This window comes from Peromyscus eremicus, chromosome 2 (genome assembly GCF_949786415.1).
Source record: "Peromyscus eremicus chromosome 2, PerEre_H2_v1, whole genome shotgun sequence".
Taxonomy (NCBI): Eukaryota; Metazoa; Chordata; class Mammalia; order Rodentia; family Cricetidae; genus Peromyscus; species Peromyscus eremicus.
The window spans coordinates 100,163,800-100,181,757 of NC_081417.1; the positions used below are offsets into that span (position 1 = coordinate 100,163,800).

Genomic DNA, 17,958 nt, shown 5'->3' on the forward strand with positions numbered 1-17,958 from the left:
GATTAGCGGGGTAACTAACACTTGAGGGCGGTCAATGAAACGTGAAAAACGACTTGGCAGAAGCCTTGGAGGAGGAGGAGGAGGAGGAATTCACAGTTCGGGGTCGCTGGGGGCTTGGCAGGAAGGCTTTAGGAGGAGGGATGTAAAGTAGGTCCTCGGTGGAGGCCAGGGTCTTAGCAGGGCGGGGAACCAGCGCACCGCACCCGGCACTGGGGGACTCGGGCCGGCCGAGCCGCCTCCGGCCCCGCGCGCACGCGCAGCCCCTCGGCTGCCCGCGCCTGGCGCTGGCCCGCGGGAAACCGGGCCCGCGAGCCGCCAGCGCGGTCCGAGGCGGGAAAAGCCGTGCGCATGCGTAGGCCGGCAGGCCCGGCTCCTCAGGATGGGGAAGGGAAGGTGGAGTTTTCAAGCGGGAACTTGACCCGTTAGGCGCCGCGGCCATGGCGGCGCGCTCGCCGTCCTCCCCGCTGCCTCCGCCCCCGGTCCGGCCATCGGGCCGCCGCGGGCGCGGAGCCGAGGCGCACGCCGTGCGCAGCGAGGCCTCGGGGCTGGCGGGCGCCGCGAGGGAGGTCTTCGCGGATAAAAGCGACCTCGTCTGGAGGGGCGAAGAAGGGTCGGGGGGCCGGCGAGGGCCGGGCCGGGCCGGGGCCGCTCTCGCTGCAGTCGCCAGCGCGCCCCCGGGCCCCTGGCGGCCAGAGGGCCTCTCGGTGGCGGAGGCGAAGGCGACTCGGACGCAGCTGCTGGAGGAAGAGCTGAGCAGCCTCAAGGAGGAGCTGGCCCTGTGTCAGGTATCAGGACTGGCCGCCGGCCTTCCCGTCCACCGCCCGGGCAGGGGCAGCGCGCCCGCCACCGCTCCCCCGGGCTCTCGCTCGCTCGCGGCCCCGGGCACCCAGGGAGCCCTCCCGGGACGCGCCCTCCAGGCTCCACGCCCCGCTCCACCCACCCATCGCCTGGGCTGCAGCCTCGGCCCCTCTGCAGACCCGGGGTTCCTTGGGATACATGCTCTCCAAAGGCGCCTTCCTCAAAGCCCAAGTTCCTGGTGGTGACTAGTACCTAGTGCCCACGAGGGGAGCGCACCCGTGAATTGAAATAAACAGGACCGTGTCACAAAAATAAAATGTCACTGATGAAGTAGCCTGCTTTTGAATTTCCAGCCCACACTTACCGTTGTTCTTACACTGTTAACCTTAAGTTCCAAACACAATCACCGTTTTTAGAAAGCCTTGGGGCTGGGGAGTTCACACACAGAAGGCTCCGTATTCATTTATTAACTTCGAACGATCCCCTAGACCATTAACTTAGGATGATCCCATAGATGATGAGTGCGAAAGTCACATACTTTCATGTGGCCTTGGCAGTGGAAAGCAGTTGTTAAATTAGTTGCATTCAAATTATTTCCCAGATAAGTTTTAGGGTTTGTGTAAACTAAAATGAGCTTGCCAGTGCACAGAGATTTGCTATTTTTGTTTTAATTTTTTTTTTTTGAGGGGTGCATTTTGCTATCTTAACCACCAACTCCTAAGATTTGGCTCGAACTTTATATAGGGTTAGGAAGTAGGACCTCGTTCAGTTAATTACAGGTCTTTAAAAAAAATTAAATTAGTCTTTAAGAGACACTAATTAGGAACTGCCAACACAGACAGAGCAGTATTATCAGTTTAGATTAGTGAAGCCTTGCTCATTCCCTTATGGTTTGCTCTGTTGGGCTCTCTCACCCTGTTTTATAGGCCTTTGCTGTAAAAACAACAGAATCTTGAACTTGACTATAGCTTTGGTTAAGTAGATTGGGGAGCAATTATCAGACTGCCCCCCTTCTCGTTTTCTGTTTGCTGGCAAAAGAGCAAAGGGATAAAACAGCAATGAACTAAAGCGTTTTGTCCACTGTAAACCTCACCCTTGGGGAATTTAGAGATACGTGGTCACGCTAATTAGCAATCTAAGGCACTACCCACATTTCCTAACACTGTCCCTCTACTCTCACGTTTATAACCTTAAAAATGTGGCTTCTAGTATGGCGTTGACCTTTGTGATCTTGGGCATACCTGGCCTAGGGAGTTATTGCAATACTTGAGGCAGATTAAGAAACAGAAATGGTCCTAATTAGCTTAGAATGGCTAATTCTTGAGATTTGATAATACTATTAGATGATTGGAGATATCACAGTAAATTCCAGAAATGAGGTTGGCAGTAACTTCCCTTGCCACCAAGACTATAGCCAAACCAGAGTCCTACTGGGGAAAAATAATTAAACTTTTTTTTGGCTGGGCGGTGGTGGCGCACGCCTTTAATCCCAGCACTCGGGAGGCAGAGCCAGGCGGATCTCTGTGAGTTCGAGGCCAGCCTGGGCTACCAAGTGAGTTCTTTTTTTTGTTTTGTAAAACCTTTAGGTTTTTGTTGTGAATTCTACTTCTTATTCATCCATAAATGACAGCACCTGAGAATATATAGTGTCCAAATATTGTTGGGAATGGCAACCCAAAGTAAATTAGTTTATGTCTCACCTCTCCGGAACGCATGTGGCCCCCGGGTTAGCACCTGGTACAATAGTCAGCAGAAGGAAAGGCTGATGAAATGAGTGGAAATCTTTCTGTCGTGCTTACTGAGGGAGGAGCTTCTAAATGGAGCATTTTCCTAAGCTTTTCAAGATGTTTTTAATGCCTTATTTTATTTGTTTAGAGACGACTTCCAGCCTATTATTTGCTTTTATTCTGTCTTTCAAGACTGTATCCTGCTTGGATATATGCAGGACAATATGTGGATGTGCATACTCCCCACCATTTGCAGACTAGCAGATGAAACAAAACGATGTTGGATTTATAAAGCTTGTGTGTGTGTGTGTGGGGGGGCGTTATTGTAGCAGCCAACAACATTTACAAACTGTAAGTCAGTTTTAGATGAAAATTATTTAGGGCATTTAAGCGACAGACATATATGTTCATTACCAAATTTAACGATAAGCTTTTTGAAAGCATATGGTATTGGGAATCAGAATATTTGCCCAGAGAAGTAAGTTGTGTTTTATATCTGCCATATATTTAGCTATGTTGAAGCCTTGTCCAGGTATTCAAAACAAACAAAACAAATGTAGACTCGAGAATGCACCTTGCATTTGGGTTCATCACATAGGCAGAAGCTATATTCTAATAGAGTAATGTTCTTGATTAATGACCGATATGGGAGGGCCCAGATGCCTGTGGGGAGGGGCTGCCCTTAAGCTGGTGTTCCTAGGTTTTATAGGAAAGCAGGCTGAGCAAGCAAGTAAGCAGCGTTCCTATACAGCCTCTGTGTCAGTTCTTGCCTCCAGGTCCCTGTCCTGCTTCAATTCCTGCCTTGTTTCCCTTAGTGATGGACTGTGATCATACATGCAAGCCAGGCCATTTCCTCCCCAGAGCTGCTTTTGCTTATGGTGTCTTTATCCCAGAAATAGGAAGCAAACTAGGGAAGCTGGCAAGATGGCACTGTGGGCAAGAGTGCTGCTTGATTCCCAGGTCCCACCCTGGAGGGGAAGAATCAGCTCCCAAAAGTTGTCCTTATCTTTCATCCACACACTGTGGCAAGAGTGTGTCCCATTCTCCACACCCCCAAAGAATAAAAATAAACACATTAAAAATGCAACAGGACAAGGGATTAGCAGACTTGTGGCTTTAGTTATAAATGGCCAGTGGCAACTTGTTTTGAGGAGGTGATATTAAGGTAAAGCCTTGAATTGAGTGTGGGAATCATCAGTATGAAAACCTGGACGATGGTATAGCATACCCAAAGGCTCTGGTTCAAGCAGAGCAAGGAAGCCAGCCTAAGGATAGGGGAGCATGATAGACATCGTGGAGAGCTGTGTGTGAGACCAGATGACATGGCGTTTTAGAGTCTTGGTAAAGAGTTAGGATTGTTTGCCCAATATAATGGGAATCCAGTGGAGACATCTGACCTGTGAGTCTAAGAGCCTCTTGTAGAGAAAGAAACAAGAGTCGGAATTGATTTGGACTAGGGTGATAATGGTGAAGGTGTTGAGAGTGATTAGAATACGGATATATTTTGCAGATAAGGCCTTCTGTTGTATAGGAAGTATGGGGAAAAGAGAGCCACCAAGGTTGACTTCTCCCTACATTTTAGGTGTTTGAAATAATTAATGAGATAATGATGCATTTCTAACATGCAGAAGGGCAAGTTTGTGAGAGGGTTATCGATCAAGAGTTTTATTTCAGACAAGTTAAATTTAAGAAGTGCCTTTTAGGCATTCATTTGGAATTGTAAAGTAGACAGTTGGCAATACAAGTGTGAGGGATAGAGAAACCATAGAAGGGTTGGTTTGTAAAACTCTGTTAGTTGTATAACATCAAGTAGGGCATTGACTCTTAACTCTGAGTGCATCTCAGAGATTTGAAAGAATTCTGATACTTGGACCTTATTTAAGACCAGCTAATCAAAACCTCTAGGTCATCATTATTTTTTTAAAGCTCCCCAAAGTTATTTCTATTAACTGGAATTAATAACTGATGTAGCCTGTAAGTCTGAAACCGTCCATTGGATTCAGCAGGATAGAAGATCGCGGGAAATGTTAGTATATTGGTATAGAGGGAAATTGATTTGCCAGGTGTAATCTTCTTTGGCGAGACATCTGTTTAGAGCTCCTGCTACTTCTTAAATCACCTAGTGTTTTAACTGCTGCTTTCTAAGAATTCTTTGTATATTTTGGATACAAGTATTTTATAAGCTACGTCTTTTATAAATATTTCCTTTCAATCCATGGTCTCCTTTTGGCCTTTTCATTTTAAAAATGTTTTATTGATTCTTTGGGAATTTTATACAATGTATTTTGGTCATATTCACCCTACTCCTCCCCTTAATTCCTCCTTGGTCACCTACCTCCCTACCCCATCTCTCTCCTTCCCTCCCTCCCTCTCTTAAAATAACACATTGGGTCCAATTTGTGCTGCCCATATACTCTGTTATACCCCGTCCACTGGAGCATGGTTGACCTTCCAGGGGCCACGCCCTTAAAGAAAATGTTCTCCCCATGTCTGAGAAGCCATCAACTGTCTACAGCTTCTCAGACATGGGGACGGTCTCCCAGTCTTTTTCCCCTGGGAAGGAAATCTTACTGAAAGAATTGCAGAGTGAAGGAAGTGGGAAAGGGGAGGCAGCTGGTGTAGTCAGTTCTTTGATGGGGTTTTGAGGTCCAGGGAATTGGAAGAGAGCAGCAGATGAAGGCCAGCTTCCTCTCAGAGTAAATCACACTGTTTTTTTGGTTTTTTGAGACAGGGTTTCTCTTTGTAGCTTTGCGCCTGTCCTGGAACTCACTTGGTAGCCCAGGCTGGCCTCGAACTCACAGAGATCCGCCTGTCTCTGCCTCCCGAGTGCTGGGATTAAAGGCGTGCGCCACCACCGCCCGGCAAATCACACTGTTTTTTCATTTCAGCATTTGCAAAATGTGGGCAGGAGCACTATCAGTTTTAGAGTGTAGGCTATCAGTATAAGGAATTTTTTAAAAAAGGTTTTACTACCATACTTTTAAATGGTTTTTTAAAGTTGTTTTTGTGGGTGTGAGTATTTTGCCTGCTTATATATCTGTGTATTATGTATATACGATGTGCAAGGAAGCAAAAAGAAGATATTAGGTTCTCTGGGACTGGGGTTACACATGATTGTAAGCCACCGTGTGGGTGCTGGGCATTGAACCATGGCCTCTAGAGAAGCAGCTAGGGCTTTTAACCACTGAGCCATGTCCAGCCTCTTTCTGCTATACTTTTAAAGGATTCATTAGTATAATTATAGAAGTAGTAGTAAAATAATTGTTTTTTTATATTTAAATTTAACATAGTATCATCTCTTATCAATAGACACAACACACTTAACATGCTTTTTATTTCCTTAAGGCTGACAAAGAATTTGTATGGTCTTTGTGGAAACGTCTCCAGGCAACAAATCCGGATCTTACTCAAACTATCAGTTTGGTTGTGGAAAGGTGAGCTCTCAACTTAATTTTTTCATGAGTCTTGTATTTGTTGGATTTGTTTTTCTTTTATATAAAGTTTAAAATTGTCAGTGCCCCCAAAATATTAGTTTGATTTCCAAATGACTGCCATAATCACAACATTGTAATTACTGCCAGATCCCCCAAGCATATATCAGTCCTTTCTCCTGCTCACATGTATATGTATATGATGTATATTCATGAGACAGGGTCTCATGTAGCCCAGGCTGACCTTGCACTTGTGTACCTGTGGATGACCTTGAACCCTGATCTTTCTCCCTTATCCCAAGTGCTAGGATCTTACTCATAGTCTGACATATGAGTACTTAGCAGGTAAGAGAAAACTGTGGCGTAGACACTAGATAAGAGAGTGTATGTAGGTATGCCACACTTCTGGGAGATGTCCTCGTTGTCTGGCTTCTTACTTGACAGCTGCAGGATAGGGAACTCCTTAGACTGACTCAGTTTTCCCCATTACATAATTGCAATGTGTTCTTGAAAACCTGAGGTGACTTTGCCAGAGTAGAGGAAGTGTTCTGGGATAAGTTGAGAGTTTTCATTTATACTTCAGTATTGCCCTGTAGGGATGCTCAGTCATTTAACTGTAGATTATGAAGCCTCTCCGTGGTCATTAGAAACACTGGAGTGATGCTGGTACTCCTCATCACACATTTAGTATGCAGTAGTCCCCTGACATTTAACACAGTGATTAACATACTTGCTTTCCTATTAAATGGATTTCATTATATTTCCTAAATGAGAAGCTAAACATATGGATATCTTTTCATTTCCTCATTTCTTTGCTGGAATCAGGCTCATATAACCTGTGTATAATTTTTGATGACTTCGCTATATTCTTGTTTGGGGTCTCTAGCCCTGTGATCATTCTAACAATATCTGCTTTTTTTCTTGTTAAAATCTGTGATACATGCCAGACTATGCTGAATTTTACCTTCCTTGATTGTTGTAGACTCCTAAAATATTGTAATTGTCTTTTCCTCATGTTGCTTGTATGTCCAATTTATCAATCACACTTCCCTTTTGATGATCAGAATTACATTTTGTTGAAGCTTCCTGGTTGCTTTTTCAGTATACTGGAAATAAATGTTTTCTGTTTCTATTTTTTATTTGAAGCAGTGCAACCTTCTAGAAAAGTTCTGGCTGTTGAATTTGCATAGCTGTGATCTTATTCTTCATCCTTTTTTCTTAATATTTTTTTCCAACTTAAAAAGCTACCCTCAATTTTTACCTGCATTTTGCTTGAGCAGAAGGAAGTAGTGAAATATGATCATGCCATTTTATAATTTCCATTTTATACTTTTAATATACTAATATTTTTAGTTGTAGAAGAGTACATATATATATATATATATATATATATATATATACAGTTTATAAATAAATACATATTGGAGGTGTGTTCTCAAACTCAAAAGCTTTTTGTTCCTAAGATATATAATAAGAATTGGAGAGATTATTGCTTTATAGCTGTGATTTTCAAAATGTAGTGTATATAATTTGTATATAATTGGAGTTCTCTAGAGGAACAGAACTAATAGAATGAAAATATATTATTAAAGGATTTATTAGATTGGTTTACACAATATGGGCTGGGTAATCCAACAATGTTTACTTACTAGAGAGGCTGAGAATATGTGGAAGCTGCTCAGTCAAGGAGGCTGGATGCCTCAGCATCCTAGTGTGGTGCTGATGGCCTGGAGGATTCCTGAAAGGCTCCTGGTCATCAGTCCACATTGGAATGCCAAAGAAGCTAGCTTCCAGTATCAGTGTAAAACGGCAGGAGCCACAGCAGCAACAGATGAGATACACAGATCAGCAAGGAGTAAAGATGAGCAGACAAAAGTGGCAGTTTCCATGGGACCTTTTTATATCTGGGTTGCCACTAAGAGGTGCTGTCCAGTTTCAGGGAAGGTCTTGTCTCTTAGTCAATTCAAGATCAAGTCAGATTGATAACTGTGATGTCTAATCTTGTTTGTCTGACTGGCTGGATCTGGAACTGGGCATTCTTTGAGGTATTTCTAGAACATAGTATTTGAAGTGGGAAGACCCCTTTAAGTGTGAGTGGCATCTTTTGGTGAAATCCCAGATAAAAGGACATGGAGGAAGAAAAGCTTTGCTTTTGCCTATTTGCATTCACTCTTGCTGGCACATTCATCAACCCTGTGTCTGCTACTGCTGATTTCTTTGTTTTGTTGGGTTTTCAACATGGACTGAATATCAGAAGCTCTCTAGGAATCCTCTATGCCTTTGGTACTGTATTGGGACTTTGAAGGGTCCAGCATCATGGACTGAGCAACTACTGTCTTCTCAGTTTCCCTGGTGTGATACAGATGGTGTTGGAAGACTTGGACCATATTGTGTAAACAAATCTAATAAATTCTCATTTAGTATGCACATATCCTATCACTTATGTTCTAAAGAATCCTGACTAATACAACAACCAAGACTAACAACACTCAACATAAAACTTGAAAAATGTTTAAAATACTGTTCTTGTAGATAGACATACACAGCGTACCAAATCTCTGGGGTAGGATCCAGGAATCTTTCTAAAAACAAACTTTCCAGATAATTCTGATGTTGTAGTTCATAGATCATGCTATGAAATGTCTTAAATTTTGAGTTGATTTTTAAAATCGGAAATCTATTAGTGCACTTTCTAATGTTATGACTATGTAAATATTTCTACAAGTGCAAACTCTGCCACTCAACCTGAACCTTTCAAAAAGGAATGTTCTAAATGTGAAAGTCAAATAGAATACAGAAAGGTAATCTGTTATTTGACCCCAACTAATTAATTACCATTAATTATACCAGTTAAGCTCTGTTTGGGTATGATGATATCTTGGTCTTCCTGGACAGAGTTTGCCACAGTTGTCCATTGTTGCTGGAGTTGTCTCCAGTCCCGCCCAGGCCCGCAACTACTTAGACCCAAATAAACACACAGACACTTATATTATTTAAACTCTTTGGCCTAATGGCTCAGGCTTCTTGCTATTCAGTTCTTATATCTTAAATTAACCCATTTCTATCAATCTATAAGTTGCCACGTGGCTCATAGCTTACCAGTACTTTCACATCATGCTTCCTCTGTCTCTGGCTGGTGACTCCTGATTCAGCCTTCCTGTTCCCAGAATTCTCTTCTCTGCTTATCCCACCTATACTATACTTCTTGCCTGGCTACTGGCCAATCAGCGTTTTATTTATCAATCCATCAGAGCAACACATTCACAGCATCCCAAGCATTCCATCTTTGTGCTTTTTCTTATACAGTCTTGTCACTGATGCTGATTGGGGCCTAGGTTTGGTGTTTCCAGGTTCTTATTCTCTTATTGAATGAATAAACACTCCTACAGATCTGCAAAATAAACAAGATAATTTTATTTGTAGCTAAGTAATAGTATAGATTATAGAGGGATATGTTGCCAAGATTGACAGAAGGCCCTAGAAGTGAGAGTACTCTTAGGGGTCCCTGGGGAGTTTAAAAGAACAAAGTGAGGGAAGTTCTTTATTTTGAATGATAAATTAGGTCATATATTCATTTTTCCCTCTGATCATGTCCCTTCCCATATGCCTCTCATTTTAATCATATGCACACCCAACTATGCATAGATATAAAATGATAAATGAGGGATTCTCTCTAAAAGTTCACTTGAACAACAGTTTGCCTTACTGTACATGCTCCCAAAACCAGTTTTGGTCAGATCGACCCATCTGTTTGTGCTTGGTTCATTGGGAATACACTTGAATGAAAGTGTGTAAATTTGATTGTTATTAAGTGTATTAGTCAGGGTTCTGTGTTATCATTCAGAGATAAAAGAACAGGTAGGCAGAGGCAGGTGGATGTTTGAGGGGCTTCTGACATTGTTAAATACATTGCTTGGAGAGGGATGTGTGTGCATACTATATGCAAGTGAAGGAAGTAGGCTGCTAAGTACCTTATAAGGGCCAGGAGTGAGCTGCCAATTTCCAGTTCTTTGGATAAAAGGCCAAGAAGCTGGAAATGCCTAACTCTGACCTGACCACTGGAACATATTTGGCCAAGCCAACCAGGAAGTGAGAAAATACATTCTCTCCTATTTTACTACTAAAAATTCTCCTCATTATTTTTTAGTCCTTTTCATTCTGAAGTCTAGGGCTTAGAGTCCCTGGCCTTTCCACAATATAAACTGGATTGATTCACCCTTATATCTGGGAAAGAATCTCCTTTTAATTGTATCATACTTATGAAACATCTTATGGATTGTTTTGCTCCCATTTTCCACCCAAACTCTGAGGAAAGTGGTCTTTTCCTCAGGTGATGACACTTCCTGGCCTGCCAGGACTGGATTATAATGATTATAATAAGATATGACTCCTCATTGTGGATATAGCTCCTCTAATCCCTGAAAGTTCTCATTCAGGCAGTGACCCCACCTTAGTCAGCATCACCATTTACAAGAGGCTCACTGGGAAGAGATCATATTCTCTAACTGGAGGATGCCAAAAGCCACTGCTCATACCCAGGGGCACCGTAGCTAGAAAGATGACGTAGGTGATAGAGGAACTCAGCCCTAAGTCTAAGGAAACAAAAGTGATATTGCACTATGTCCATCTAAGCAAAGAATAAAGACATTCACTGCCTTGAGAAGGGATTCCATAGAGGGAAGCCCTGGGAATATATGCCCTACTCTTCCATCTCCAGTGGAAATCCTTTTGGGAGAACCAGGCCAAAAGTTCTCCATTTTCTCCCTCCCTCTACATTTCCCCCCTCTTCTCTTCATTGGAGAGTATCATGGGAAAGTACCCCTGGTGTTCTGCCAGACTCTCCCCTCAGGTATTGTGGTGATACTTTGTGTATGATCTAACAAATAAAACTTACCTGAAGATCAGAGGGCAAAGCCGGCTACTAGTTAGTCATAGAGGCCAGGCAGTGGTGGCACACACTTAATCCTAGCACTTGGGATCTCATGCCTTTGCCCCCAGTACGTGGGAAGCACACATGCCTTTAATGCCAGCACTAGGGAGGTTGAGACAGGAAGTGATAGGCCTGGGCAGAGAAAGAAATATAAGGCTGGAGGAGAAAGGAGCTCAGTCTGTTTCAGCTGAGGAGCTGGTGAGGTGAGAGGTGGCTGTGGCTTGTTCCTATGTCTCCCTGATCTTTCAGCATTCACCCTGATATCTGGCTCTGGGTTTTTATTAAGACCAATTAGGATTCATGCTACAAGGTATTGCCTCAATCATTAGTAAAAAGTTTGTGATATCATATTGTACCTTAACATTGCCTGATCCTTATAAAAACTGGAATATAGAGAGAAATGGTCCCCAAATGACCATGAGTATATTAATATCATCCTTTAGCTAGATCTTTGCTGCATGACACAGAAGGGTGAGCTGAGATTCCATATGTGAAGGCATTCAAAGCATTCTACCAAGACACCTCCAGTTACCAAGAACCAGGAAGCCCTATAGAAGTGAACTCTACTCTGACCCTGACCCTGACCCTGACATTGTAGATGATCTAATCCAAGAGATGTATCTACATGTCTTTCAGGGGGGAATCTCTCACCATCATCCCCTTGATGGCTCGTCAACTCAATAGCTACCAGTGTTGTCAGATAGCATCTGAAGCCTATAACAGTAATTTGTGTGATGTATGCTTAAAATTTGATGTAGCATGAGGAGAGACATGTGCAGTAGAGGAAATTATTATATGACTATCAGTCAGGACAAAACCACCTTCAGTATGCCCCTAATATCCAAACTCTGCAAAAGGAAGCCTTCAGCAGAAACTAGAGTCCTTAGATACACTTACCCATGAGGCCCACCATCCAATCTATTCTATTAGTTTTCTCTGACTAGTACCACAAGTGAACTAACATACTTCATTTCATTTGAATTTTTCAATTTAAGGTTCTTTTTTTTTGCTTTATCTTTGTTCTTTATTTTTAATTAATTAACTAATAAATTAATTAATTTTATATCATGGCCACAGTTTCCCCTCTCTTCTCTCTTCCCAGCCCCCATTCTGTTCCCAACCCCCAATCCCCTCCTCTTCTGTTTCTATTTAGGAAAGGGCAGGTCTCCGAAGGACATCAACAAAACATGGCACATCAAGTTGCAGTAAGATTAAGCACCTCCCATGTATTAAGGCTGGACAAGGTGATCCAGTATGAGGAGTAGGGTCCCAAAAGCCAGTGAAAGAGTCAGAGACAGCTCCTGCTCCCACTCTTAGGAGTCCCACAAGAGGATCAAGCTACATAACTGTAATATATACAGAGTGCCTAGGTCAGTTCCGTTCAGGCTCTCTACTGGTTAGTCACTGTGAGCCCCTATGAACCCACGTTAGTTGATTCTGTGAGTTTTCTTGTAGTGTCCTTGACCCCTCTGGCTCCTATAATTCTTTCTCCTCCTCTTCTGCAGGACTCCCCAAACTCTGCCTAATGTTTGGCTGTGGGTTTGCATCTGTTTCTATCAGTTGTTGGATGAAGCCTCTCTGATGACAGTTGGGCTAGGCACCAATTTGGTCACAGGAGAAGGCCAGTCCAGGCTACCTATCTGCTATTGCTAGGAGTCTTAGCTGGGGTTGTAGAGACCTGGGAGATTCCCTTGCACCAGATTTTTGTCTGAGCCTGGAATGCCCCTCTGCTATGGATATTGCTCTGTATAAATAAAATGCTGATTGGCCAGTAGCCAGGCAGGAAGTATAGGTGGGACAAGCAGAGAAGAGAATTCTGGGAAGTGGAAGGCTGAGGCAGAGAGACACTGCCAGCCACTGCTTTGAGAAGATGTTAAGATACCGGTAAGCCACGAGCCATGTGGCAACTTATAGATTAATAGAAATGGCTTGATTTAAGATGTAAGAACAGTTAGCAAGAAGCCTGCCACGGCTATGCAGTTTGTAAGCAATATAAGTCTCTGTGTGTTTACTTGGTTGGGTCTGAGCAGCTGTGGGACAGGCGGGTGAGAGAGATTTGTCCTGATTGTGGGCCAGGCAGGAAAGCTCCAGCTACACCCCTCCCCATTTCCAGTAGTCTCTTTCAGTACTCTCACCCTCCTCATCCCTCCCCACCTGATCGCTCATGTTCCCATCCCCACCTGCTCTCAGTCCACTCATGAAATCTCTTCTATTTTCTCATCTCAGGAAGATCTGGGCATCCCCCTGAACCCTCTTTGTTACCTAGCCTCTCTGGGGCTGTGGATTGTAGCATAGTTATCCTTTTTCTTACAGCTAATATCCACTTATGAGTGAGTACATACTGTGCTTGTCTTTCTCAGTCTGGGTTACATCACTCAGGATGATTTTTTTCTAGTTCCATCCATTTGTCTTCAAATTTCCTGGTATCCTTATTTTTAACAGCTGAATAATACTCCATTGTGTAAATATACCATATTTTCTTTTTTTTTCTGTTTTTTTGAGGCATGGTTTCTCTGTGTAGTTTTTGGTGCCTGTCCTGGATCTCGCTCTATAGACCAGGCTGGCCTCAAATTCACTTAGATCCACCTCCCGAGTGCTGGGATTAAAGGCTTGTGCCACTGCTTTCTGGCGCATTTTCTTTATCCATTCCTCGGTTGGGGGACAAAGTGGCTAGATACAAGATTAACTAAAAAAAAAAAAATCAATGGCCATCCTATATACAAATGATAAACAAGCTGAGAAAGAAATCAGAGAATCAATACCCTTTACAATAGCCTCAAATAATATAAAATATCTTGGTGTAACTAACCAAGCAAGTGAAGGACCTATATGACAAGAACTTCAAGTCTTTGGAGAAAGAAATTGGAGAAGATCTCAGAAGATGAAAAGATCTCCCATGCTCATGGATCAGTAGGATTAACATAATAAAAAAGCCCTTACAAAAGCAATCTACAGATTCAATGCAATCTCCATTAAAATCCCAGCCCAATTCTTTACAGACCTGGAAATAACAGTATCTTTTTTTTTATTAAAACTCCTTTGTTCATTTGTAAATTTGCACATGATTGCAATGAATTTCGATCATGTCCATTCCCTGCTCCTCCAGCTCCTATCTGAACATCACTCTCCTTTCCTGGCTTCCCCTCTTCTCCTCATTTTCCTTCTTTCTTCTGAGTCTCTGTGTTAACCCAAAGCAGAAGCACTATTCCATAAGACGGGCCGGAGAAGAGTGGAATCCCTACTTCTCTCCTGCACCTTGGTTGACCTTGGCATCAGTAAACTTCAGCTGGAGCAGGATGAGAAATGTGTGAAGAAGGGGAACTATTCTTGGCTTATAGCTACCTTGGGTGTGTTCCCCATACTGCTGAGTTGGAATGGCCCAAGTAGTGAACTGTCTTGATGCAGTTCCCACACAGTCCTTGCTTTCTTTTTTCTATTTAATTTTCTATATATTCTTAAATAGATACATTTTCTACTTGTTGTTTGCCCCAGGACTATTTCTAGAAGCTTTATGTGGTTATATTTTATGTGTTATAGCTTTCACCAATTTCACTGGGAAGCGAGTTTGAGGAACTTTTCTTTCATTCTGTTATGTCCAAAGTTCAGTGCTTGCTCTCTATATAATCCTTAGTACTGCCAATACACACACACACACACACACACACACACACACACACACACACACACACCTACCTATCTTCATCAACAACATAGTAAGGTTCCTGTTTGTGCCACATCCTGGATATAATATTACTTTCAAACATTTGTTACTTTTGCTCATATGAAGGTTAAAAAAAGTGTCTTGGGATGGTTTGACTGCATTTCTTTTACTGTATGCATTAGATCTGAGATCCATGTTATACTCTCTGCTGTGGGCTTTTCTTACATATGTCTTCGTACACCCGTTGCCTTGGCATTTCCAGTTCATGTCCTGTGGAGCCTTTCAAACCTAGGATGTTGTGTGTAGAGCTTAACTGGTTTTTCTTTTGGAGTTACTTTACGACCTAACTTCTTCCCTGCCACAGACATGCCATTTTCTTCTTCTCTCTAGATCTCACACAGTGAGGTGATCTTTGATACCTTTTAGCGTCTTTCTAACAGAAAATCAATCCCCAAGTTCAGTCACTTTCTCCTTTGCAGTGTCACTCAAACCTGCAAATTCTTCTGGTCCTTAACTTCTAAATCCTCTGTCTTGCCTCTGACTGTCTCAGCTGTGAACATCATACTGATTTCGTTTTCAGAATCACTCTCTTTTGCATCTTCACTTTGAAACAAAGCAAGATGTAAGACATCAAAGAGGAGAAAACTATAAAATTCAGGCTAGAAGTAGTGAGTGGTAATTTTGGGATTAATTTAATGGAAATCTAGAGTAAGTTTATAGCTGTTTGCTTAAGTGCCTAGGAGACACCAAATGTCGCAAGAGAACAACTTTGGGCATTGAGAGAAGTCTACACATGGCCATATATTAAACAGTGTTAAAAATATTAACTGAATGACACTAGTCAATGTGACAGGAAGGAAGTTCCGAATTTAGCCATTTAGATTGCTGTGTAGTGGGAAGGGATGGATATGGTCAATTTATAATGGAATTTGATAAGCATTATGATAAGGATATTCATATCATTGTACCTTTTTATTTCTGGATAGAGACATACAATATTTTGAAATTCTATTTTAGGTAGTTAGAAGTAAACTATCATTGAAAACCAACTTTTGATTTCCCCAATAGGAATGATATGACATAAATATCAAATATTATATATATTATATTTTGCTTTATGTGCTTGTAGAAAGTATAATTTCTTATTGATTGTAGGTTGTGCTGGTAGGTTTTTATCATTAAGTTTATGAACCTGAGAGTTTTTTGGGAATAACAACCTCAGTGTTTTGGAGTTGCCCAGATCAATTGGCCTGTGGCCATGTCTGTGAGAGATATCCTGACTAGTGATTGATGTGGGAGGGTCTAGCCTCCAGCCCACTGTGGGTCTCTGCTGTACAGGAAAGGTAGCACAGCATGATGGAGTGAGTGAGCTGGTAAGCAACATTCCTTCATGGTTCTACTTCAGTTCTTGATGGAGTTCTTAACTTGATTTCCCTCAGGGATTTAGTGTGACTTGGAAGTGTGAGCTGAAAGAAACCTTTTCTTTCTTAGTTGCTTTTGCTCATGGTGTTTATCACAGAAACAGAAAGGAAACTAGAACAGAGATATTTGTCTTTTTTTTTAACTTTTAAAACGATGGCTGCCAAAGCACATTTTAGATATGACATCTTTACTGGGTCTGTTATCTGTCTAATAGTCTGCTGGATCCTTAGACCCAACCTTTGCACTCATGTGTCACTGAAGAGTTTTCACCTTCAGCCAGCTTTTCTTCTAGCAGCCTAACTGGTCTTAATAAAAACCTGGAGCCAGATATCAGGGTAAATGCTGAAAGATCCAAGAGACAAAGGAGCAAGCCACAGCTACCTCTTACCTTGCCTACTCCTGAGCCTGAAAGGGTGAGCTCCTGTCTCCTCCCACCTTATATAACTCTATCTGCCCAGCTATATCTCTTCCTGTCTTCACCTCCCTAGTGCTGGGATTAAAGGTGTGTGCCTCCCAAGTGCTAGGATCAAAGGCATGAGATCCCAAGTGCTGGGGTTAAAGGTGTGTGCCACCACTGCCTGGCCTCTATGGTTAACCAGTGGCTAGCTCTGCATTCTGAACTCCAGGCAAGCTTTATCTGTTAGAGCACAAACAAAATATCACCACATGTATCAAAGACCTTTTCTGTACAGCTAGGGCAGGAGAGAGTGGTGACTGGGATCTCTGATGAGGGTCTTGTGACCTACTCCCTTATCCTGTGAGGGAATGTCAGCAGCCATTAACCATAGGCCTAGCTATCACTGTGTTTTCATTTTTTTGCTATGACTACAGGCCAAGGTATGCTCTAGATTACCACAGCAACTCTATTTCATGATGCCTGATTGTCTTGTCATGTTCTGAGGGAATAATGCACAACAGTTAGCTTCCTGGATTTGTTTTTGAACTTGATATTTTGCATATTTTTAAGCTGCATGTTCAATAGGTGTCATATCCAACTGTGGTGGTTTATTCTTGGTTGTCAGCTTGATTGGATCTGGAATCAAATAAGAGTTACTCCCATGATGGGTTTATAAGAATATTTTCTGAAAAGACTTAACTGAGGCAAGGAAGACTCTCCTTCTGAGTGGGAAGAACACCGTCCCCTCCATTGGCAACCCACATGTAAAGTGGACTGATAGAAATGAGTGCTGCCTTTGCCTGTCTGGTTTTGTTTCTTTCTGGCTAGTGCATCTACTCATATGTTCTTGTTGCTGCTGATTCCATCCTTGGCTGACATTGGAATCTACCTTCTTTGGCCTTCCAATGTCCACTGAAGACCAGCAGTTCTCTTGGAATTCTCTAGGCCTTCATTGCCAAATTGGGACTATTGAGACATCTGATGTAGTGTCCTGAACAGCTAGTTACCAGGTTCTTCACCTCTACCATGTGAAGACAGCCTTTGTTGGACTACTCAACCCATATTATATAGTCCAGCCTAATAAATCTCCTTTGTAATATATGCTCATTCTGTTTATTCTGTTCCTTTCTTTAGAGGAACCTTAATATAATAACCATATTATCATTTATTTTGTTATACTCTATATACTATTTATGATTATTCTTTTCTTATTTTAATTTCCTTGTTTGAATCTTGTTTTACTTTGAAAGAAGGTCTTGGTATTAAACTTGTAACACTCCTCATGCCTCAGGCCCTAAGTGCTGGGCTGACATGCCTGCATCTTTATTTGAAATCTAGAGGTGGTGGCCAATACTGTTAATAAGGATTGTGAAGGGGAACAGATGAGGTATGGTAATTTATAGTGGAATAGGGTGATAATTTCTCTCTTTCTTTCTCTCTCTCTCTCTCTCTCTCTCTCTCTCTCTCTCTCTCTCTCTCTTCTCTCTCTATCTCTCATCTCTCTGTGTATGTTGGTTCCATTGAGTAAAATAGCTCTATCAGATGACAAGGTGAACCACAAAGGGTTGATAAAAGCATGTTTGGAATGAGTG

At 42.2% G+C, this 17,958-nt stretch overlaps 1 protein-coding gene across 6 annotated transcripts in view; it reads left to right on the forward strand.

Moving 5' to 3' along the window:
• The first annotated feature begins 422 nt into the window (after positions 1-422).
• Positions 423-17,958, forward strand: part of Cntln (centlein) — a 254,855-nt gene continuing 237,319 nt past the window's right edge. For all 6 annotated transcript variants that reach the window (XM_059254498.1, XM_059254499.1, XM_059254500.1 and 3 more), the window contains exons 1-2: positions 423-785; positions 5,871-5,959. In XM_059254498.1, the coding sequence (XP_059110481.1) occupies positions 438-785; positions 5,871-5,959 (437 nt within the window). In that variant the 5' untranslated portion in view covers positions 423-437. The remainder of the gene's footprint in view (positions 786-5,870; positions 5,960-17,958) is intronic.